Source organism: Leuresthes tenuis, unplaced genomic scaffold (genome assembly GCF_036924035.1).
Source record: "Leuresthes tenuis unplaced genomic scaffold, fLeuTen1.0.hap1 SCAF_10, whole genome shotgun sequence".
Lineage (NCBI taxonomy): Eukaryota > Metazoa > Chordata > Actinopteri > Atheriniformes > Atherinopsidae > Leuresthes > Leuresthes tenuis.
Window position 1 is genome coordinate 21,161,559 of NW_027325364.1, and position 24,476 is coordinate 21,186,034.

At 41.0% G+C, this 24,476-nt stretch overlaps 3 protein-coding genes across 5 annotated transcripts; 2 read left to right on the forward strand and 1 right to left on the reverse strand.

The window, feature by feature from the left end:
- Window positions 1-2,539: 2,539 nt before the first annotated feature.
- fbxo32 (F-box protein 32) lies at window positions 2,540-9,255 on the forward strand. Of its 2 annotated transcripts, XM_072394685.1 has the most exons (9): window positions 2,540-2,816; window positions 3,309-3,430; window positions 3,755-3,804; window positions 3,922-4,014; window positions 6,167-6,260; window positions 6,865-7,049; window positions 7,152-7,334; window positions 7,703-7,846; window positions 7,951-9,255. In XM_072394685.1, exons 1-9 carry the CDS (start codon window positions 2,704-2,706, stop codon window positions 8,038-8,040), a joined length of 1,074 nt encoding a protein of 357 aa, XP_072250786.1. In that variant the 5' UTR covers window positions 2,540-2,703; the 3' UTR covers window positions 8,041-9,255. The 2 variants fall into 2 exon arrangements, with proteins under 2 accessions (XP_072250786.1, XP_072250787.1); XM_072394686.1 differs by lacking the exons at window positions 2,540-2,816; window positions 3,309-3,430; window positions 3,755-3,804; window positions 3,922-4,014 and adding an exon at window positions 4,542-4,591.
- An 842-nt stretch (window positions 9,256-10,097) lies between these two features.
- prelid3a (PRELI domain containing 3A) lies at window positions 10,098-14,884 on the reverse strand. Of its 2 annotated transcripts, XM_072394687.1 has the most exons (7): window positions 14,531-14,884; window positions 14,017-14,185; window positions 13,797-13,886; window positions 13,513-13,583; window positions 13,210-13,312; window positions 11,492-11,568; window positions 10,098-11,352 (listed from the first exon to the last, which is right to left on the reverse strand). In XM_072394687.1, exons 1-6 carry the CDS (start codon window positions 14,563-14,565, stop codon window positions 11,497-11,499), a joined length of 540 nt encoding a protein of 179 aa, XP_072250788.1. In that variant the 5' UTR covers window positions 14,566-14,884; the 3' UTR covers window positions 10,098-11,352; window positions 11,492-11,496. The 2 variants fall into 2 exon arrangements, with proteins under 2 accessions (XP_072250788.1, XP_072250789.1); XM_072394688.1 differs by lacking the exon at window positions 11,492-11,568.
- A 1,718-nt stretch (window positions 14,885-16,602) lies between these two features.
- Window positions 16,603-23,923, forward strand: elovl4a (ELOVL fatty acid elongase 4a). The gene is made up of 7 exons (XM_072394689.1): window positions 16,603-16,809; window positions 17,765-17,847; window positions 19,359-19,546; window positions 19,735-19,815; window positions 20,304-20,475; window positions 21,605-21,732; window positions 21,898-23,923. Exons 2-7 carry the CDS (start codon window positions 17,781-17,783, stop codon window positions 22,222-22,224), a joined length of 963 nt encoding a protein of 320 aa, XP_072250790.1. The 5' UTR covers window positions 16,603-16,809; window positions 17,765-17,780; the 3' UTR covers window positions 22,225-23,923.
- Window positions 23,924-24,476: the final 553 nt, after the last annotated feature.

Sequence of the window (24,476 nt, forward strand, 5' to 3'; positions counted from 1 at the left end):
GACATGTTTTGCTGAAAGACTTAAACATGCAGAGCATGTGCAGAGCTCTCTGATCTTTTGCATACATCAGGGTGTTACATTTAAACCTCAAACATGGAGCTATACATAACACTTGTTTCAAAAGCTTCAGCATGAAGCTGTAGTGAGCAGCGGGGTAACATGAGAGCTAATATAATGATGCTAACGTCAGGCCTGTCTTTCTAAATAATCTACTTTTGCTACTTGTTGATTCCTTATTAAGATTACAGGTAACTAAAAGTGATAGTAGGGTGCGTTGGAAATAAGTTCACTTCATTGCACCACAGGGTAGTTTGTCACTGGTGGTGATAAATCTTAGCACAAAAATCACATCAGCCACATGGTGCATGATTGGTCATGTTCAGCAGCCCGGATGTGCCACAACACACGCATGACATGAGCTGAAACTGACCTGTTGGTTCTTGGAGGAAGAGCCCACTTGTTGTGTGAAATGTGCCACATTTGAGGACTATGAGGACTCAGAATATATTTTTATATCCTCTTTCTTGCTCTTCTCACCTCAGCAATTAAGAGGGGTAAACAGTATCTCACAAAGGCAGAGGAAATGCACTTACACCCAGCCACTGTTGCAGCTTTTTACTGTGAATGATTAAACTAACACAGTACTTGTTGTGGGGGAGGATTTTCAGGAAGTAGCTCAAGATGACACCACTGATCAGACTGTAGACATGTGCTGAGGTGAGACATTAAAAGCACTTCCTCATTGATTGTTTTGTGTTATCTTCTTTCTAGATTGCTCATGACAAATCTGACAGACTACGCCTTTGAAAGTTGCCTTCTCAATAAACTACTGCCAGTCACATCTGGTACAGCACAACGTTAAATGACAGGAGAAATTCTATTCCAGCCACAAAAGAAAACCAGTCAAAACTTTAAATATAGTCCCAAAAACCCTAACGAATGAGTGTGTAAATATGTTATGTGTTTAATAAAGCTGATAGAATCTGACTTAGGGGCCTGGGCAGGATTTATCAGCATTATCTTAAAGGGACTAGTAAAAATCAATAAAAAACTCTCAGCAAGTCCTCACTGTTTAGGGAAAATTTAAATACAATGGTAAACCCCAATAGCATACATACACCACCACAGAATCCAGAGTGCAATCTAATGCTCTGGAAGAATCTAAAGCACAACTCAATCTATTCATAAAGCCAGGAGTGACTAAGAATATTGCTGTGGGACTTGAATGTTATTTCCTCTTTATATTTACATTGACACGAGGTCTGTGCTGACCAGCCTGGGCAATACATGTCTTAAAGTCTTTTTCTCATAATCAATACATCCTACAATTCTGTGCAAAAGTCATGAGCCACTCCTCATTTCTTCACCCTTCACTTTCGAGGAGCTTTCAAAATGTAACTATGGATATTTGCTGCTTTTTCACAAATTTTTGTTCTAGTCCTTATACCGAACTGTTGGAATGTGCTTTTTTGTCAAGCCACTTAATTCTCATCTGTGAATCCTTTAAGCTTCAAAAAATGTACCACTATTGTGTTTACACACACCAGGCAACTTGGCAAAGGACCAGATTTAAATAGCATCTTAAAGTGATGTTCTTATGGAAAACGGTTGGCTAAATGGTCTCCATGGAATGGTGGCTGTCAAGAAGCTATTCTTTAGGGAGAAAAGGCTGAGGTATGACAAATGACAATAGGTCTTATGGAGAGATGAACTCCCAAGCGCCCCGGCCTACATTACTGAAGCATTATGTGACCACCTTGACAAAGAATGGAACAAAAGGCAAAAAACTTGTTTAAGAGGGTTGAAGAATAAAAGTAACCATACCAAATGTTGGCTTTCAAAATTTTTACAATTGTAAAAACTTTGTTTTGCCTAATATACTGAGTTTCCATGTATTTTTATAGGCTACGTGTTTCAATAAGTCACTGAACCTATTTACCATTTTCCTGCCAATATAGGAACAAATAAGAGGTGTCTATGAACTTTTGTACCATACTGTACATTAAAAAGATTTATGTGCTTTTATTATGGCCCACAAGTGTGTCATTGTGAATGTGTAAGCTGCAGGTAGATAACTATCACATCATATAGATACTAAACAGCCAAACAACTGAAACAGCTGTGTGGCCATTCTGGGAGCCTAATCTACACTCAGTTGATTTGTCTCATTATTTTTGTTTTTAAATTTGGTCAGAAACATTTAAAGTTCAAAACTTCAGAGTACAGAAGTAGCTTTGTCAAAGTTCAAGCACTGATCTGAAGGAAATATACTTCCCACCCCTGGTAAGGCTCACAATAATCTTCACGGCTGTTACACGTCTGAAAAAAATACCTTCCTTTTATAACTTTGATCCAGTTAAACCTTTTCCAATCTACTTCCATTGTGTCTTCAGGCCGTATCTTTTCATTTCACGATAGGCTTTTATCCCCGTGCTCTTCTCTCCAAGAGGTTTTGCAACACTCCTAAGTTGATAAACAAAGCCACGTGTGGCAGGGAAGTTTCGAAAGTGGGCGGGTCTTATGTGTTTCCGGGTTCTGAGTCGGAGGATATAAACCGAGTTGCGCAGTGACAACAGAGGGATAGAAACATACCGAGGAAAAACCTCTTGCAAGAAAGGACACGCAGTTACTGCAGCGAAGACTGTTTTTCAGGGAAAGTTTATTCTTTTTTTTTTCTAAATTCGTTGAGGTCACAGAGTCAAGATGCCTTTTCTCGGACAGGACTGGAGGTCACCGGGTCAGAACTGGGTAAAAACCGAAGATGGGTGGAAGAAGACAACGGCAGATGACAAAAACAACAACGTCTCCTTGGAGAGGTGGGTTACTAACTTAGTTTTGATCGACGTAGTCTCGGTACAGTTTGAAGTCGCGCAACTTTTGTTTTGTTAACTGGGGGAAAGATGGAGGGAGGGAGCGAGAAGTTTTGAAGGAAGTCCAAACTGCATAATGAACAAAAGCAGGATTGCACACAAACTGCAGGCCCACCCCTTCATGTTGGTTTCCATTAGTGTTTTTTTCTGGTTGCCAGGTTCCTCTTCAAGGCTAATCACAGAGCTATTAATAACTTCACAACAAGTGAGGGGATTAACAAACGTCTGTTGAGCCTGGAGACTTTCCAAAATGACTACACTCACTTTCTGAAACCAAAAGCCTGCTTTGACCATGACCCGAGTGAAAAGGCAGATGGAAATAGCCACTGCACCTTTGTTTTGTTGTTAAGTGCTTCACTTTGCTTTGTACTGCACACGAATGATGTTAAGCTGCCTTCTGAATATACGCATGTTTGTTTTTGTTTTTTTCTCTTCTAGCTTTTGCAAAGTCAAGGAGGAGGAGTGTTTCAACAAGGAGAACCTGCTGCTCTCTCTCGGCTACGACATGTCTGCCAAGAAGAGGAAAAAAGACCTAATGAACAACAACACCAAGGTCCCCTGTGAGTCCCAGTGAAAAGAACCACACACTCTGACTGATTATACAGACATGGAAATCATAATCTTTTTCTTTTTTCTCGCGTGCGGTCTGATGAATAATTCAAGAAGGTGCAAAAATCCAATTCCAGATCCGAAGCGTTGACCCGAGGAACTTGCGAGGATGCTTTGTTTATGATTAATTTCCCGGCATTTCGTAGACTCTTGTCAACAGCTATGCCAGCTCTGAAATGGTGTCTTATTTGGGATGCGTGCTTGTGCATTTGTCACTGTGCTTGTAAGCTGCTTAATGAGGGCAAGGCACTAATAAACACTCTCCTTTCTGGCAGATTTCCACAGGGAAAAGTGGATTTACGTTCATAAAGGAAGCACCAAGGAGGTAACGGTCCTTCTCATTTAGTTTCATATCAACTTTGTTGCTAATGTAAACAGGCTGAGAAAACTATACTCTTGCGGAGGATTGCGATCTAATACTCTGTTAATTAAATTCTCCCAGCGCCACGGATATTGTACACTGGGAGAGGCCTTTAATCGCTTGGATTTCTGCAGCGCCATCATGGACACGAGGAGATTTAATTACGTTGTCAGGGTGAGTTTTCATCTCTTTATTTCCTTCTAATCTCTTCTTTCCTTTTTTTTTTGATTGTCTTCCTTTGGTTAATAGAAGAGATGTTTTTGCCCGTGACACACAAGGGGTTAAAGTAAAGAGGGTGTGTGGGCTTCTGCGAGGCTCTTATCAATGTTCAGCAGACAGAGGGTCTCTCAGTGGCGATGATACTGACACAGGGAGTGTGTGTTTTTGTGGTTTTGATTGCCAAAAACACTTTGACGTGCCTGCATTGACCTGAAACCAGAGCTCTGTTAAGAATCTGTACCTGTCTATTAACAGTTCACCACATTAACTTAGAGTGTGTGAAGTCTTAGTGTGCGTGCAGTGCGAACAGTTTAAAGCACACAGGTTCCACAGTATTTATCCATGTGACACTAGAGATGCCAAATGGCTCATTGTCAGGAATGACATTGGGAGCATTACTGCTTTTGCATCATTTCATATGATTTGGAGCATTCTTCTTCCACATTCAAGTCTCACTGGTTACACTGACAGCTGTGTGGTGAGGTGTGACCACCCGGCAGGGGTTTATGAAACCATACCCCATGGTCATCAGGTGACTCAGACCCACACACACACACACACACACACACATACCCTTTCCTCTGCCAGATTAAGCCTCCTCCATTTGTGTTGTCTCTTTTCACTCTTCCATTGACACACTCTTGTCTCTTCTTACATAAACTACCATCCTGATTTGTTCTTTGTTTCGTCAAACAGCTCTCCATCTTGGCATTTTTGTTTTTAAAGTAGTCACAAATCCATAAATGCAATGTGAGGTATAGAACGTTGTAATATTCCAGAAGTGATGAACTGCAGACAGGTAGGTGTTTTAATGGAGTTTTTGACTGGTCTTTTAGTGCAAGTTCGAGCAGCGCAGTGTGGTAAACCCAAAGAACAATAGTAACAGTAGCGTCCTGTCTGGACGCCGTGTCCTAGGTCACTGCTCTTCACTGTCTGATGGCATTTTGTGGGTTCATTCAACTCGGTCTCAGTTACACGGATCAGATTCTGCCACACAGACACAACAAGTGGTCCGCTCTGTACTCTGGGCAGATGAATGGAGGTTATTTCACCAAGAAGTCATTAGTGAACTTGAAATGAGTTTTTAAAGCAAGGCTATTGTATAATTAAAAGAAGGTGCATGGACTCTGGCTCCTCTGGTGTGCTTCTGAAAAAAAAACACAAACCACATGCCAAGCTGCGAGGTACAGTTTAAAGAGCAGTGAGGGTCTAAAAGTAGATACGGAAATGCATATTGTTCTGCCTGGCTGCTCTACAAAGAGAAGAACACTTGATGAGCTGCGAAAAGAAGGGCAAGGGATTAGGTTTTAGGAATGAAGCTGGAAAGAACAAGAATGGGATGGGGGGGGGGGGGGGGGGGGGGGGGCAAACAGCAAAAGTGGGCAAGCTTAGAAATTGCAAAGCTGACAGGGAAGTTGTGGATGAAGGGGGGAAGCAGATTAGTATGAAGCTGGGGTTTATTAAAACTCCCAACTCAACCTTTTTTTTTCTCTTTTCTTTATTAAAAAGGATTGTTCAGGTGTCTACACACCTTAGGGGGCATTTCCAGTAGTCGGTTTAATGCCACAAACCAGTTTAATGTCATATTTGTGACATACCATGAAGAAAGCGTGTAACTTGTGTTGTTTTTTTATGGCTCAAACATTGGGGTCAGAATTCAGAGCAGCTCGAACTTGACTTTCTCCATGACGTCACAGAGTCAGTTACATGCCAGACATGCCACCCTGGCATGTCTGGCATGTAATGGCAACAACAACAACACAGGCACGCACAAGTATACACACACATTCTGTCAAATGATTCGGCTAATTCACAGGACAGGAAGACCAGGAGTCAAATGATTAAAAGCTTGTTTGTGGAGGCTGATGTTGACGGTCACGGCTTTTGTCCAATACCTTTCCAGTAGCTTCTCTCCCCCCTCGAAAGGTACTCTGATCAAGTTTAGAGTAATGAGCAGGTGGAGCGTCTCCAAATTTGTTCAAGGAGTGCAAGTACCTCTGTAGCCTAACAAACCTAAAGTAATGAGGCAGTGGAACAGAGAGTCTCAGCAGCTGACAGGCTACAATTTATGTTGTTTCATGCTGCATTTCTTCTTTCTTTCCTGTAGCTTCTGGAGCTTATCGCCAAGTCCCAGCTCCCCTCGCTCAGCGGAGTGGCGCAGAAAAACTACATGAATATTCTGGAGAGAGTAGTTCAGAAAGGTGAGCCAAGTCTCCTCTCTTCCTCTTCTACATTCACTCACTAGTTTGCCTCTCAGTTTCTGTTTTTTTTTTTTTTTAAAGTTTGGTTTTAGTTCTCTTCTCTCTTTTTGTTTTCAGTAATGCACGCAGCTCTTGCATATTTGAAGCTTTCTGTTGCCTAAAGCTGCACAGTGTAATTTAGTCTTTGTCTTAAAAAGCATTAACACTAATAATGGAAGTATAAGTGGAGCAATCTTAGTTGTTTGCTCCAGTAGGTGAGGAAATGAGCTTAAATGACATCTGAAGAAGGCCTGGGATTAGGCTCGCTGCTGTAAAACACTGACGGTCACCAGACCCTTCTGCAAGCCACTGTGTAAACGAAATGTTCTCTCTGATAAACAGTGATTCAGGTTGTTTAGGTGGCGCTATGAAATCTTTTGGCCAAACATTAGGAACATGAGGGGAGATCGCAGCCCCTACAAAACCTTTGGTTGAATGCTATGCTTTTTGTTGACGCATGGCAAATATTTTACTGTTTACCAGGTTGGTTTGAATTGTTCAAGGTTTAAAACTTCACTTTGGACCATCATTTTGTTAATGGATTGGTGTTAATGACTCTCCACAGTCCTCAGTGACCAGCAGGACGTCCGTCCCATCAAGGAGCTGCTGCAGACTCTCTATATCTCGCTGTGTGGTCTCGTTCAGGACATGGGCAAGTCTGTTCTGGTGGGGAACATCAACATCTGGGTGCACCGCATGGAGAACATCCTTCAGTGGCAGCAGCAGCTGGACAACATCCAGATAAACAGAGTCAGCATCTGCCTACAATACATTATCAAAAAAGGGCTCAGAGGAGCTCAAGTGAAATTTGCTGTTATATTCATGACCCTCTCTGCCACATCTTCCTTTCAGCCCACAACTACTGGCATGACACTGACTGACCTGCCTGCCAGTCTGCAGCTGAACATCATGCAGCGCCTGTCGGACGGCAGAGACCTTGTTAGCCTGGGCCAAGTGTGTCCAGATCTGGGAACCCTCGCTGAGGACCGGCTGCTGTGGAAGAAACTCTGCCAGTACCACTTCACAGACAGACAGGCATGTAGAGGTTTATGCCTGCATGTATTAGGGGGGTGACTAATGCAAACAAACATTTGCCTAAGTGGAGGATTTAGATGACTTGCATGGTAAGGTGATTAAGCATCTGATAAACCATAGTTGAAAATGGGAGGCTACAAAGTGTTCGTACTCAGCATGCAGAAGACATCCACTTGAAAAAGAGTGAGAACCTCACCTATGATGTTACAGTGAAGCTGTGTATTAAAACTTGTGTATTAAGGCTATTAAATCCTCCCTATTGAGCATGTGTAGCTAGGAATGTAGCCTAAAAAAAAACCCTATTCTGAGTGTGGATGCTTCATCTCTTCTTGGGTCACACCTTTAAAGTCTGCCTTCATCTTTTTTAGATCCGTAGGCGTCTGATGGTGTCAGATAAAGGTCATCTGGAGTGGAAAAAAATGTACTTCAAGCTGAGCCGCTGCTATCCTCGCAGAGAGCAGTACAGCGACACCCTGCACTTCTGCTCGCACTGCCACATCCTTTTCTGGAAGGTACTACATTTCATCTTAGTCAAACTGAAATGCTACTTTTGGTGCAGCTGCACTTGAATGGCGAAAATTGAAAGTGAATAATTGTTTTTTTGTTGTCTCATCAGGACACAAACCATCCCTGCACAGCAAACAACCCAGAAAGCTGCACTATGTCCCTCTCCCCTCAAGACTTTATCAATCTGTTCAACTTCTGATCCCCACGCCACACATGCAACCCCAAAAAAAAAACCAAAATGAACGGACTGTACATACTCTTGCTGTACATAACAGACAATGTTTTTGTTTCATATCAAAATGGAGTCCTGGATGTATATTAAGTTGCAGTATGACTCAAGGCGGACACAGGCAGTGGGACATTTATGCAATTTTATTTTTTTATCTTTTGAGTGAGCGCAGAAGCTTCTGGACGGGTTGGTGACGAGCTTAAGTGATGTACGAGCAAGCCAGCCCGTGTATGGAGGAGCTTAGTCTTAGTTTAAATGTGGCTTCTGAATGTTGTCTTTCCTTCATATGGGGGATTTGGTTTTGTTTTTAATTTTGCATTTCAACCTTTTGTAAAGGTTTGTTTCAACATAGGTGGTAGGATGATTGATTTGTGTGAAACTGATTGTTTTTTACTTTTTTGCGAGGCCTGCTCAAATGGGGAGGTGCAATGTTTCACGTTCAGATGGGGTCTGCGGCAATCTCCGTTTTTTGGCAGTGGGATGGAGGAAAGCATCCGTTAAGTTGCAGCAGAAACTAAAGAAATGAATCATTAGACTGAGAGGATTGATCGACACACCATACAGTCGTTTTTTCACTTTTATATGGTTTTGTTACCTTTTTTTAGATCATTTGTTTTCTGCTTTTGCAGTTATAGCTGCAGCACTCGAGTGCAGTATTACCAGAGATTGTAATCAAAGTCAGTATAACAATGGTGTGTTCCTTTTTTTTATTGTGAGACTTGAATCAGTACTGGTACAATTTATGGCTTGTTTGACACGCTTTCAGATTCGGATACTAATTTTGGATCCTGTGAGTTTTTAAAAAAAAGAAAAAAAGTTTTATTCTTTTTTTTTTTCTCCATGTTAAATAAAGCATGCAGTTTCTCCCATACAGAGGAGTTAAGATCTGAGGCCCTTATACCAATGCTGAATGTTGGCAATTTTTCACACAGCCTCCTGCATGTTGTTTTTTTGTTTTGTTTTGTTTTTTTTTAAATACCCAGTTGATTGTGTTTTAATCTTTTTTTTTTTATTTATTTTCTTTTTCAATTTATTGAGGTTTTGTCAAGCGGTTCACCTTGCTCACTTGAGTTTGAAGAAGTGGAAAGGGGAAGTTTGAGCCTGACCTGCTTTAGTCACAGCTCAAACACAGAATGATGTACATGCTATGCAATGCAGTTTGTTTATGTTCTGTTGAATAAATAAAATAAATAACTTCATTAACTATCGGTTATATATGGTGTTATTGAACTTTCAAGCATGCTGTCTACAACACGTTATGTAGCGCAACATTTTTTCAGCGCTAAAAAAAACATGGGCCTGTTCAGTCTGACACAGAGGTGCGCCCTCTATTGGACAAACTATGAACTGTAAGTTTGAACTTTTTAGAGAAATGGAAGGTACTTTGCACCATCATTACATCTCAGTGGTGGGAAATAATCAAAAATCATTATTTTCATCTAAACTCTTAAAATAGTCAGCATAATTACCATTAACACTTCAAGTGTCCAGATGTTTACTCTATTTTTCTACTCTATTTCCCAGCCCATCACACATTTGTAAGGTGTAGCATTTAAAATTGTATATTAAGTAGTTCAAATTAGCAGCAGCTACAAAGGTAACATAATGCTTAAACACAGATGAGTCCGTATAAATGAGATGATATGAGTTCCACAGCAGCACTTTTATGTGTATACTTCAACTTCAGTGTGTTGCTCTGTTCTTTTACTTAAGTAAGGTTTTCCATGTCACGCTGCTATTACATATTAAACTGGTAGTAATTATACTGACCACCACTACAACATCTGGACAACGGTGAGCTTTCCTTTGCCTCGGTGTCTCCCTCACTATCCGTCTTTGAGTGTATACTCTTGACACAAACATCTTTAGATAATATCAAACTAGAGAATAAGTAAAAACTGTTTTAACCAACACTACTCAAGGCGGGTGGCCTTAAAAAGGTGGGTCTGCATTCCGATTACTCTTAATGGTCAGACAATGAGCTCAAATAAACACAGTACTCGCTTCTACATTAAAACTTTAATTTGTTTTAGCAATTTTTTTTCATTGTAGCAGGACAGACAGGATTAAAACCAAAATAAAATTAAAAAAAGCTAATTTGTCATTTTTATGCAACACTCACACATGATGAAATCAATGTCTTATTTTACTTCTTATAACACAATATTCTTAAATAACATTTATACAAATATCGTGTAAATATTAATTTTATCCAGAAATACGTTTTAGTACATATCTGTGAGTCACAGTGTGCAGCATTGCACATACAGTACTGCCCTGATCTTCAGGGTATATGGTAGCTGCTATGGATTAATACATTTGGAAGCAAAATGTGTATGACTGGAAAAGGCATGACACTGCTGTCAAAGCAGTAATACACAGGTATCGTTTTAAGGCCATATAAATGGGTAATTCTGCTAACCCCCTTCATCCACAAGGGCTATTGTGCATTTTTACAGCCCGCCTCATCCTCACTTTCTTCATCAACCTAATCACCATCCTACTGGTTTGAGGCAAAGCAGCCCATAGTTACATCAAAAAGGTGCCAGTGTATTGATGCCTCAAGAGTGAAAAAAGAAGGCAATGCTGAAGCTACAGTGCTGTCTTTTTTTGGGCTGGATAGCATTTCTTTTGATATATATATATCTACTTTTTGTTTTTTCATTAATAACCACCCTACCTGTTTTCCTCTCATCATGCAAACGTATCATCTACAGTTTGTGCGCAGTGCAACACATCACAAGCATCAGTCATATCTCTCTAACTTCAGCTCCCATCTTCTATAGAAGCCTCTGGTGTTTGACATTACAGAGGAAACTCAACTGTAGTTATCATGGTTGTTGCATATTAGTAAAATTTTATCACACCATGACTTACGAAAGAAAAAAAGCTTGTGTGTGTCACCCTGTTGCATTCTTCTTCTGTGTCAAGTCTAAACTCAAGATATGGTGTGACATCAAAGTAAAATGTGGGGTGTAATGTGACATTCAAACCAGTTACATCTGCTAAGGTCATGAGGTTAATATAAACACATAATTCAATGAGTGCTGCCTTAGCAATGAGGCTTATCTACCAGACTACCCGTAAATCCTACCCAAATATGCTTTGAAAACCATTCAGCTTTGGCAGAAGTTTACTTTCGGGCACATGCTCCAAAGGTGTGAGAGGTGAAAATCCATTAAGCCTCCTAGACCAACTGCAGAGGGACTGGTGACGCTGAAGATCGCCCTTTGTTTATGAGGTTTAGCCGAGGAAAGCAGCCGTCACTGCAGAACTGGAGCCCTATGCATGCAAATGAATAAGAACTAAATACCCATAAGACAGCATGTTCATGTTAAGTGAGACAAAAAAGTAGCTTTCTTAAGGTAATCAGGTGTGACTGAAAGAAAAAGTTGTATAGGAAAGCAAAGAGAGGAATTACCAGTGTTAGTAAATGTCACAGAGAGGTACGTTCTCTCCCTCAGAGTTCTGAATAATCCACTCAATCGCATCCCAACCCTACACATTCACACAAAGAAAGGCAGGATTAAAGAGGAGAAACCCAGAAACACACAGCTGAACATCACTGGAAATATCAACGACTGTTTGTCGTAGAACAAGACATGCATTAAAGAAACTAACAGAAACAGCAGAGTCCCACTTCGAAGGAAAACAAACACGTGGAAGAAATCACCAGCAGTATTTTTATCACTTGAAACCGACTTCTTCAAGCATGCGAAGGTTTAGGCAAAACGTGTTACTGCGAGTAGCAAAGTGAGTAAAAGACAACCTGATTTTTACAAAGCATAAAGTTGACATATTTCTTTCATATTTCAAGCTGGGCTGTTTTCTCACTCAAAAGTCTGAAGGGTATCACAACACTTTTTTTTGTGAGCTCAGAGCCTTTCAGTTCTCATTTGTGGATTTTCATCCATGCTTCCTCCAAACGACTTCTAGCTTTGTTAGTTTCGTGGGCCTACTTGCTTGCTCTTTTGAAGTCTATCAATGGATTTTCAGAGGTGTTTAGTTGGCCATGAGAAAACCCTCAACTTAACACGTTGACGGTAGACCATTGTGGATTTTGAGGTGCGTTTAGAATTCTTATCATTCTGTAGAAACCATCTTCTTCTCATCTTGAGCTGTTTTACATGTGGTATCATGTTCTGGTTCCAGAATGTAGTTAATATCTAAATGAACCCTATCCCTGGAATTCTGCACCAATTTTTCTTTGAGACTTTGCTCAGATAATCATATGCAAACATCTGTCTTTTGAAGTCAAATAAAGGGAGACTGATTTGCCTCTATATCAAGACTTGGGAACGGTTTCTTGGTCTTCAAAACTATAAGCTGATTTACAACACTCTTGTTAACTAGCACTACTATCAACTACATAATGAAGTGTGGAAAATAACTTCATATTTTGCCTGCTTCTCTAGGACGCACGCTGTTGGGACAAGGTTTGAGGAGTCACAATATTCGTAAAGCTTTTACATTTCCGTCACTTGGTTCTTCTAAACCATGACTGTGGTGAGGTGATGGCCAAAACAGGCTATCTTAGCTCAAAGACCTTAGTGAATGTTATCCGAGAGCTCAAATTTCTTGGCAAACTTTCAATAGTGCTACTATCCTTTTTTTGTTATTCAACAATGGAACAAAACTGTATCTTTAACTTTATGCCTTGTGGGAACCAGTTCTGGGCTGCATGGTGGTGTGGTGGTTAGCGCTGTTTCCTCACAGCGAGAGGGTTCCAGGTTCAATTACCAGCAGGGCCTTTCTGTGTGGAGTTTACATGTTCTCCCTGTGTATGCGTGGGTTCTTCCTCCCACTGTCTAAAACATGCATGTTAGGTTAATTGGTGTCTCTAAAATTGTCCTTAGGAGTGAGTGTGTGTGGTTGTTTGTCTTGCTGTCTCTGTGTGGCCCTGTGATGGACTGGCGACCCGTCCAGGGTGCATTCTGCCTTTCGCCCGATGACCGCTGCGATAGGCTCCAGCCCCCCCGCAACCCGACCGACAAATTAAGCGGGCATAGAAAATGGATGGAGGGGAACCAGCTCATTCTCATTTCACTTAACTATTAATAGATGCAGAGATTCTCCCTAAACTTATGCATGCCCCTGAGCGTGAAGATAATTCTAAATGCAGCCTTTGTATTGCGTTACCTTCCGGGCATTGGCAGACATACTCCTGACCATCATCCCCTCGAGATAACTGCTCAGGCTGACTCCCTTGACTGTAATGATGGCTTCCTGTGTCAGGACAGTCCTGGGGAGCAGGTGATGGAGACAACAGAGGCATTCAGAGAGAGGATGTGATCACTGTAGAATTATGCACCTACAAGACCACAGAATCATGCTGATTCTGATCTTTATCAGTGTAATAGTCTTTGGTAGCAGACTAGCAGCGCTCTAATCCAAAAACATGCTTTCAGACATTAAATGTAAAGTGGAGAAACGTGTACTTACACCTCAGGGTTGTCTGGATGTGGTCTGTAAACAAGCCTCTCATCCACTGATATGAGGTTGGTGAGAGTAATCTGGGGGGAAAAAAAAAATTCAGATTTCATCAGTAGTATTATAGTACGCTGAATGTCATGATGCAGAAACGGTGTTTACAGAAAGCAGCAAACTTCAGTGCTTTGTGATGGATTCTGCATCGCTGTTCGTCCAACAGCAGTTGCTGTTCTTAGTTTCTAAAATGAGTTGTGGAATTTCGTTTGATCAAAGTGAAACGCTCAGTATGAACTCACATTTGTTGAGCACAACTCCATCTTTTTCTCCTCTGGATCGACTACTGAATGCTCCTTCACATATGTCTGTGTGTGGTTGGTTCCCAGAATCTACACACAGTAATTCACACCAATCAGAACGGATGAAAGTGCCTGAACGCAGTTGTGTGGAGTCACATCAAACCTTAACTCCCTCCGTGTAGCCTATGCATTTCTATACATCCCAGTGTTTATGACTGACCGCTCGTACGATACCCGGTAGTCCCCACTCTGTGCTGAGGAGTCTGTGGCTGTGAAGCCGCCCCTCTGTGTCCAGACTGCGATCCAGCACGTCCACCCCGACCACGTTGGGGTTCATGGGGTTGGGGTACTTCCTCATTGCAGCCTTGATCACCGTCTCCCAGGGGTAACTGCACACAAATCAGTACAATATCACAACAGTAATTTCAACAATTCTTCAACAACATCAAGCCTTTTTAGTGAGTGCTGCTCTGAGACAAAGTGTGACTTAGACAGTCCTGATTTGCAAAAGTAATTCTGGGTATAAAACAACAGCTGGTATCCCTGGTGTTATTAATGCTGGAAAAGGGAAGCTTAACAACCGGAAACGTGAATTCACGAGCATCAGCCTCTATTGCACCAGTTTGAAATCAGTCACTAAGGCTGAAGTTGTTTTCAAATTAGCCATAAAATGACAGACCAGTTCAATCTGCTTCATCAATGTCCTGATTAAACAATAGACCCACGTGACCAACCTGAAAACATGTTCCGTGCTCCAAATCTTCATCATTCAAATGACTTCTTCTTGCCCTTATCGTGGAAACAAACGATCAAGATCCGAAACTACATCTTACCGGACCATCATCATATGAGGAACTAGCCCCGCTGATCAAAAGAACGGGGCCTGTTATGTGATGGAGCTCACGACGGTCAATAATGTGAGTCCAGGCGACGCATCTTCACTCGTATTGGGATATCACACTCGCGTGAAGACGTGTCGCTGGTTCCCGTGCCGCAGGTACAACAAGCAGAGAACGTGTAAAGGATAAATAACAGCAAGGACAAGAGAGGAGCCGGTGCTGGAGCGGAGCCGCCAAGTGTTAAATGTGACGGAGTGAAATGCAGGATTCTCGTCAAATGTGCAAAAATAAAATCCTTCCTTCAACTTCTGTTTCATTTACATCCGAGTCTTAGAAATATTCATCCATAGAGATGTGGAGCTGAACATTTTATCAACTGTAAACAGGACGAAGAGAGGATTTTAGTAAGGATTTCAGTGGCGGCTGCACTGTCTCCGAATACACAACACTTTTACTGTGGCGAACCCGCAAAGAACTGTCCACCTGCTTTTCCTGTGTAGTTGGTGGCCGGCTGACTTGACGAAGCTGATGCTCTGCTGCTGCATCCGCCTCCGTTTGTGCGCATGCGCGTAGCATCTTCCCCGACAAGTGGAAGAAAAGGAGCGGAGCTGCATCAAGCCGCTCCAGGACACCGTGGCCCGAACCGGAAATGGTGTGATGCCACTTTCAAATAAAAGCATTAGGCTTGCAAACAGCTGTTCTTTCGCTGTCAGCTCTTTGAAAATATGATTTTGTTCTATGTCATGGAAACTTAAATCTGCTTTTTGCTAATTGGTGTGAAAATGTATTTAACGGGCACAAGTTCAAAGAAATGATTGTTACTATCTTCACTGACCAACATCATTGTATCTATAAAGTCATTTGATGTTAGTAACACACCAAAAAAGAGAATGAAAAAAAAAGTTGTGATAGATGCATGATTTCAAATGTGTTACATCACCCATCTTTTGAATTACACCTTTTACTCTTTGGGAAACTTATTATGCTGAATGTTCAGCATACTGTTCAGCATAATGTTGAGCAAACTGAATGACAGTTTTTCAGAAGGATCTGTGTCCATTCTTGCTGGATACAAGATTTCATTCCATGGCTTCTGTTGTCGGATTCTTCTCCTCATAATGCACTATACAATTTCTGCAGGCTGGCCAGTCACATACACACTCACACACACTATGCCATTGTTGCCATGCTTGATGGTAGCATACGCCTGTTTCAAATGACAATATATGCCTCTGCTTGAGTGGCGCCCTCACATGCCCATCATGAGGCCAGTAGCCTAATACAGCCCCTTACTATCACGCAGACAAAGAAGTCCTCCTAAACGGGCCTTCCTTATCTTAGCCTAATCATGTGCATTTTTTACAAAAATGAGCAGAACCAATGACACGTCTGACCACAGGACATATGTCCACTGCCTCCCTGTCTATCTGAGAAGAGACCAGAGAACTTCCTGCACAGTTTCAGGTTACATAGATGCAGGAGCGGTCTGTGTTGATTGACAGTGGTTTTACAAGATACTTTTAAGCCCATAGCTAAATAGATCATGGTAAATGTTTGGTATGCATTGGCTCCTGAGGGCTCAAAGGTTACATCCAGCAGTGGTTTCAGTTTAATTTCCTCAGATTCCCTGAACTTTTTTCTCGGTATTATCCTCTGTAGGTGTTGAAATATCAACATTCTTTGCGATCTTGTATTGAAAATGTCTTGTTTCCTTTAATACCCAGTCCCGACACACTGATTAGATAAAGAATGCTGACTTTAGAACGTTTTGTAATATTCCTTAAGCGGGGTGACATCGGTGAATTGGTGCTTGATGGACAGTGGACAAAACTAATAGCGATAGGAGGTCAACTATTTAAACTTTTTTTTAATCGCGACATCTCTCTATTGTTGTGAAAGTTTGACCGGAAGTAAAAAGTGTATTAGGTTTGCCTTGAGCCTTGAGTCTCAGGGAGCTGAGGTGCAATTCGATGAAGCGGACTCGCGGTGGAGGCTGGTATGGTACCTTAAGAAGAAAGTCGTGCCATCGCCGGTTATTCAACGGCCCGTTTACTTCACTCTGGATCCTGAACAACTGATCGGTTCATAGAAAACGTGATCGGCTAATTAGAAGCCCACTGAGCGACGTTGCACTGACTGTCTTAATAGACGGATTTTTTTAAAGCACCGAAACGGTAAGATAAAAAAAAAACATCCTCATCCGCGCGGAGCAGTAGAGACGAGATCAATGTCGATAGATAGTATGGCCCACTGTATGGTGCTGGCAAACAGCAGTATGTGGTTGTAGGGCCTCTGTCTCGTATGAAAACAATTGTTTTGCACAACTCTGAAACTGAAACAGCTCAGGAATAAAAAAAAAAAAAAGGAAATTATGATGAGGCCTTGATATGACTGCTCGTGCAATTGTAAGGCCAGAAGGCATTTCCAAGGGTACGGATGTCGTTCTAAAGCTTATACTGCATGTGAACCGAATCCGTTAAGGCAGATTTAATACAAGGTTGACTGTTTATTCGAACAGTGATAATTGTTTCATTCTTTGTTTAACCGGAGAACGCGTGGAGATGTTGCAGCAGCGCTTGATCCGGCTGCGCGGTGATGATGATGAGGAGGAGGTGGAGGAGCAGGTGGAGGAGGGGTGGGGGGTGTTTTGGGGATCATTAAATCGCTCCGTGCAACTGAATACGCGCTCTGCTACTTATCTGCCTATGCGTCAATCTGGCCTTCTATCTGAGGTGACCCATTTGAGTCTAGCAATCCCTGCTCCCATTGTAAGAGCTACCGGGTTATCTGTTGGTCGTGTTCAAGCCTAAAATCTGCTGACACATGCGCTCTGCCGGCCGGTGTCCCTGCCTTTGTGCGCAACAAGGTCTACAGCTCATCTGTCAGGCCTCATGGGACAACAGACTCCTATAGGTTCATAACTGGTGTCCTCATGGCCAGAATGTTTTTCTTTGATGGCTTCATTAAACACGTGTTATTGCTAAATTATGAACAAAATAGAAATAAAGAAATTCGTGGGATTAGGATAAATTTCGTGATACTTCATCGACAGAAGTGAGTTTGAAATGCTGAGTGAAGGCATGATTTTTTTTGAGACCTCCACTTTCACACATGTCTATTTAATTTCAGGCTGTCCACCTCAGCTATGGAGATTGTCACGCATTTGATTAATGACACAATAGAGCTCTACAAATGGACCCTAACTATTGCAGGTAATACCAATGAATATTTGTTGTACCTGAGAGATGTATAATCTGGAGAATTTTCAGTTAAAGTGTTGCAGTCTTTTATAAGTATGCAGTTGTATGTCCTACAGTATATATAGATGTGCAGGATTTTCTTTTCCTGTTGTGAGTCAGAACCCGCAGCAATACTGTGAGAATTGTTAAGGAATGAGTCACAGTTGTACAGTGTTGCTGAAAAATGTGTCCCTGGTTGTACAATATGGTGCAAAAGTCTTAAGCCCACCCTCATTTCTTTACATCTTGCTTCTTTACATATTTTAAAGTGGTATTGAGCAAGAACTGGACTGATGTTAGAAAAATATCATGAAGTTATATTATGATAAAAAGCAAGTACCATGTGTGAGTCGATTTTGCAGGGTGAAGGGACACTGTGGGCTGGAGAAGGCCTCCTATCTATCTTATTTCAGCTTCTGTCGAAGCCTTGTTTTGTTGAATGTCTCATAACCTTGTGTGGCTAGTGATCTCATAGTAGAAGACATAAATAGTAATATTATCATTTTTCGAACTCAGACAACTCTGGGTCAGCTTCCTGATATATTGTGCAGACTTGTCTCCTTGCTGCAAGAAAAAATGTTTTGTGTTATTTGTCTCCAACAACTGAGCCTCATTTTGAGAGAGTTTTTTTGACAACTGACAATCAGTGATAACAGCTCTTATGGAGTGATGAATCCTGGACCTCAACATTATTGAAGCAGTGTGGGATCATCTTGACAGAGAACAGAACAAATGGCAGCCAACATCCAAAGAAGGGCTTTGGAATGTCCTTCAAGAAGCCTGGAGAACTATTCCCAAAGACTACTTAAAGAAATGATAAGAAAGTGTGTTTAAGAGGGTTCAGACTGTGTTGAAGAATAAAAGTGGTCATACAAAATATTTGATTTCAAATACAAATTAGAATTGTACAAACTCTGTGTTTGCACACATTTTCTGGCATTATATGAGGAAATTAGGAGTGGCTCAAGACTTGCACATCATAAACTGTACTGAACTATATTTACTTTAATCTGTCTTGGTTGTTTATGGGCATTTAGTGCTCTACCTGTGTTAAAATCAGTTTGTGAAACAAGTGAATGACCACAATTTCTATTTCAATTTGGAGAGATCAGTTAGAAAAATGTAAACTCAGTGTACTAATGTGTGAGAGTTGAATTTGAAACTAATTTTGTTTGCAGAGTAGACTCCGATGCATCATTTCAGTGTCGCGGTGTCAAACTGGTTGGCTGGGAATATAGCAGGCGAAAAGACCACTGGACCAGAGTAGTTATGACAGACTGGGAAAGAAGTGGGTTTGACAATGTGGGAAAGTGGAAGTGACAAAGTGTAGCAGGATGAAAAGTCCAAAATATCTGGAGAATGTAAGCAGACAAAAAGGAGCAGATCCACCTTACTGATGACCCTGAACCAACACAGTGTCAGAGTAATGTGAACGCTAAGAATATTTACAGGTAAATAACGATGTGAGAACATCTGTTCCACAGACAAGCGAGTGGAGAAATGGCCTCTGATGGACAACCCGCTGCCCACGCTGGCCATCAGCACCTCTTACCTGGTCTTCCTTTGGCTGGGGCCCAAATACATGAAGAACAGAGAGCCCTTCCAGCTTCGCAAAACCCTCATCGTCTACAACTTTAGCATGGTCTTCCTCAACTTCTTTATCTTTAAAGAGGTAGATCTGAGCGCTTTTTACATGTATACATGTTTACCAGTGTCCTGTTAATATGTGCCAGTCCATAATGCTCCTAAAGCATATTACAGCAATAGTTTTATCCTGTGGGGCTAGACCCCTTCATGCAGTTTGCTTATGTATGTACCTTTATATCAGTGTTTCAAAGAAGATACTCTCTTGTTTTCCAGCTGTTTATGGCAGCACGGGCAGCACAATACAGTTATATTTGTCAACCTGTGGACTATTCAGAGGACCCCAATGAAGTCAGGGTGAGTTTTGGAGCTGGGGCAGCTCACAGATCTCAAACACAATCACACATTCCTTTACAGAAAGTGTTTATGATAACAGATTGTGCCTGCTTTGTGAAGAAGCCAAACATATCTCCTGGTTTTATAGATAGGTATAGATAACTGAGATAGATCTAGACTTTTGTCTGCTACAGGATTGCACTGTACTGAGCTGAAAGCACAAGCTTAAAGTGGGATCAGTATTCAGTTTCACCTTCTTCTCTGTTGCTCCATGACGTAGCGACCTGCTTGACACAAAAACCAACAGCACGCCGGTGTCAAGTGACTCAGAGGTCGAAAGTTGCTGCAGAGGAGAAGCATGTGTCCCTCACATGAGTGTAGTTTCTGATTATATTTAAGGTTAAAAATCTGAGGCCAGTCTTTGCATTTCCCTCTCATTGCCTTCTGATTCTCAATTTATGTTCATCTGTCTTTACATCTGTCTGTTCACCCTATACGTTTGGAGACAGGTGGCTGGAGCTTTGTGGTGGTATTTCGTCTCCAAAGGCATTGAATATCTGGACACTGTGTTTTTCATCTTGAGGAAAAAATTCAACCAGGTTACCTTCCTGCACGTCTACCACCACTGCACCATGTTCACGCTCTGGTGGATTGGCATTAAGTGGGTGGCAGGAGGACAGTGTGAGTAGATCACACCACAGTAATTCTCAACATTATGGTTTATGCCTGTTCTATCTGTATACTTGTAGAAATTTGAGGAGTTTGCTCTTGAACTCGAAACTCTTGTGCTCTGTACCCCACTCCCCAGACAACTAACTACAACCACCAAACTTATGTCGTACTTTCCACAACATAACATCATAAGTTAAAAGAAGAATTTGTTAATTTTCTTCCCAACACGCACACACACACACATACAGACACACACATACACCACTTCTTTGTCTATACAGTATTACAGTATTTTTCCCTATCACATAAACACTGATGGACACTTTAGAGGTAATAGGATTTTCAGATTCTTGCCAGAACACATGTTGGCATGTAGACCTAAGAAGCCAGCAATCAATCCACTGACCTTCTGATTGGTCGATGACTGTTCTCCCTCCCGAGCTCCAGCTGTACTTACAAAGAACCAACTTAAAGACTGCTTCAAGTGAAAATCCAGTTTTCAACCTTATTAAGAAGTTCATGGGTTGTAATTATACGTATATGTCGTATTATGGGAGTAACACACAGTCAGCGTGAGTGTCTTCATCCTGAAACTGCAGTGTACCAAAACCAAACCAAAGAAGACTGATGTTTGCTAGTGAACAGTGTTGCAAATGCCTGCTAATGATAATGCCAACACATTATCATCTGTTATAATAATTTAATCTCTTACAGTTGCGATTCTTATTTTATAGAGACCTTTATGTAAGCTATTTTATCATTCCGGTACACCGACTTTGCTCCTTTTCTTAGTTTTCCTCAGAATCAATTCCTGATATTACAACTTGTAATTTTTTCACTTGCACATACCAGCATTTAAAGGATCCAACATTAAGTTGGAGGTAAAATCAAATCCTCTTTAAGGAACTTCCTCATTTGCTTTAGATAAAAGAATGAGTTACTAAGTCCATCTTTTACGTCTTTTAAACTGAAATGTAAGCAGAGATGTTTACACATGGTGACCACTTGGAGTGGGATAACTTGCATATTCCCAAATTTGTGGACACTAAATGCGGTAAAGTTACATGTTAGCTCTGCTCAGCCACTACAGGTAGCATGAGAAAATGCATTCATTGCTTTTGCTTTCTTCTACTTGCAGCATTCTTTGGTGCACACATGAATGCATTGATCCATGTGTTGATGTATCTGTATTATGGCTTGGCCTCCTGTGGACCTAAGATCCAAAAGTACCTGTGGTGGAAGAAGTACTTGACTATCATCCAGATGGTAAGAAATCACAGCCTCCTGTGGTGGATTTTCCATGAAATGTATTAGATGAATGCATTTTCAATTGTACTGAGTACCATATTTGAATATTGAATCATTTTGAAAAGCTTTTAAACTCACTATGCAGAGCAAAAATGGGCTTTGTTTGTCTCTTTGATGTCTTAGATTCAGTTCCACGTCACCATTGGCCACACAGCGTTGTCACTCTACGTCAACTGCGACTTCCCGCACTGGATGCACTACTCCCTCATCTGCTACGCCATCACTTTCATCATCCTGTTTGGCAACTTTTACTATCAGACCTACCGCCGCCAGCAGCCTTCACGACGTGACGCCTCCTCTTCCTCCAAAGCAGGCAAGGCTCTCTCTAATGGCACCCTCAACGGGTTCAGCAAAGCCGCCAGTGGAGCAGCTCTGATGGGGAGCAAAGAGGAGAAGCCTCAAGAAAACACTGGGAGGAGAAAGAGGAAAGGACGTGCCAAAAGAGATTAGAGGAGGAGGATAGGAACAGGTGAGGTAGGGCCTAAATTTGGCTTTTAGGTTGCTGTTGCTTAAAAGTGAAAGACTTCATTTGAGGAAGAAATAGTTAGATGGATGTTTTCAGGTGAGATGTATTTCTTTAAGCCATGATCTGAGTTGTTGTAGATAAAATTTGATGCAGGTCTTTGGTTAGAGAGGAAGATTATGTTGGTAAGAGCTGTCAAAGGTCATGCTTAAGAGGACCATTATCATAAAATGACCCAAAATCCAGTCATAGGGTATGGGATAGATATTAGTATTCCCTCTCTTTATTGTGGTGCCAAGTGCAGGAGATCTGGTTCAGAAATGGACTTGGAGCAATCAAACGCTGTGCCTGAAAAGGAAACAGCGTCCCTCAGGCTCATCGAAGATGCTACAGTAAAAGCCCCTGAGCTGTGTAAAAAAGAGAATATCGTATACTGTTAATAAACACTGCTTTATTGAGACAGGAATACACACACACACACACACACACACAAATGCAACATGTTGGTTTCTATTCAAACACATTTTGTTGATCAACTGTATAGATATAAAAGTAATGACCATCTACACCATAATATCACTGTTGTCCTCATCTTTTTCAAGTTTGTTGATGAGGCTTTAAGTTTACATTTCCTTTTTATCGTTACCCCTGTGATTGTTGAAAAAAAAATTGTTTTTTTTTTATTCTTATTTATTTGGGGTTTTGGATTCTCACTTTTGGGCTGCCACCCATTGCCATGCTATCATAAAGAGAAAAGATAAATCAAATGATCAGGTGTAAATAGAAACATTGAAACCAAATTTTCAACCCCATATCAGCGATATGATATTGTTCCATTGTTGTTTCAGGAACAATTATCAACTTTAGCTCATGTAGGGGTGTAAATGATAATTTTCCATTTCTGAATACAACATAATCCATTTTGTATATCCATACTTGTTTGTCATGTGATTAAATATAATGGATATTATCGGGCGAAATGCTGAATCCAATGATACTCTGTTTCCCCCTCCACAGAAGAACGGGTGGAGTTTTGTCCTTGCAGATGGTTCCCATCTCTTTTTTATATTGTATCCTCTCCGAACGTGACGTTTGTCTTAGATGCTGATAAAAACAAGACTGCTGTGGTGTTCTGGGTTCCCTTTTGTATGTATAGAGAATTCAGAGCCAGCTCACAGCCATTTTGATCAAAATAACTTCACACATTCAAACAAATGTCTTTTTGCTTCTATGTTTTCAGGCTTAAATGAGGACCTGAGCTGGCTTGGATGTAAATTTATCAGGAGAGAGTTTTGAATTTGGAAAAAATAAAGGTTAATATTTCTATACATAAAGAGCTGGTGAACCTCTGCAGAGACTGTATGTTCTACAACTATTTAGAATACCTTCTCTCTGCCTGGAAAATAGAGAATAAATCAGCTCTATATCAGCAAAGCTTGCTTCATGTCAGCCGTCAGCGAATGCATTTCTATGTTATTTATTGATTATTTATTATGTGAATACCACCTAGCTGAGAGTGCTTGTCTGTATTTTTCTTCTTTTTGTGATGTACATATTACATTGTGATATTTTGTATACTGCGCATAGAGTGGACATTTGTACGTCCACAATGCTTCAGTTTTTATTTATTCATTCATTTGGACTTCGGACTTTCTTCAAATTAAACTAAAACGAATGCCTGTATAATTTCTTTAACTGTCTACTTCCTGATGATAAACATGTCATTGCACGTATTTTAGCAAAAACGTCAGCTACTTCACACAAGGAGTTGGTCCCTTACAGATTTTGAAATTCCAGAGTTCCAACACTAGATGGCGGCGTGGTAACGCCATTCTAAATTAGCTTAAGTTTCTCAGCAATGTCTTCACTATGGTCTCCATGTTTGGGATCAACTTCTGTGATTATGGAAGATTAGGAACTTCATCAGAATTAATGATATGAGGAGAGCAGAATAATCATGAACTTTGTCCGGAGACATCGTCGAATCCTATCTTTGCACAATGATGTTTGCTTGTTTGCAAAACATTATCTGTAAAATGGTTTGAATCCCAGTGCAGGAAATTAAGTATATTTGTTGGTTGAACAAAAGTACTAACATTTACTGTCTGTCTGTTTCTTTTCTTCCACTGTGCAGTTGTGCTCCGTGACGTTGTTCTATTTAATCTTTGGTATTTATCTAATATCTGGAAATATCTGAAAGTTAATAATGTTTAACATAATGCAGTGTGCAGTCTCATTA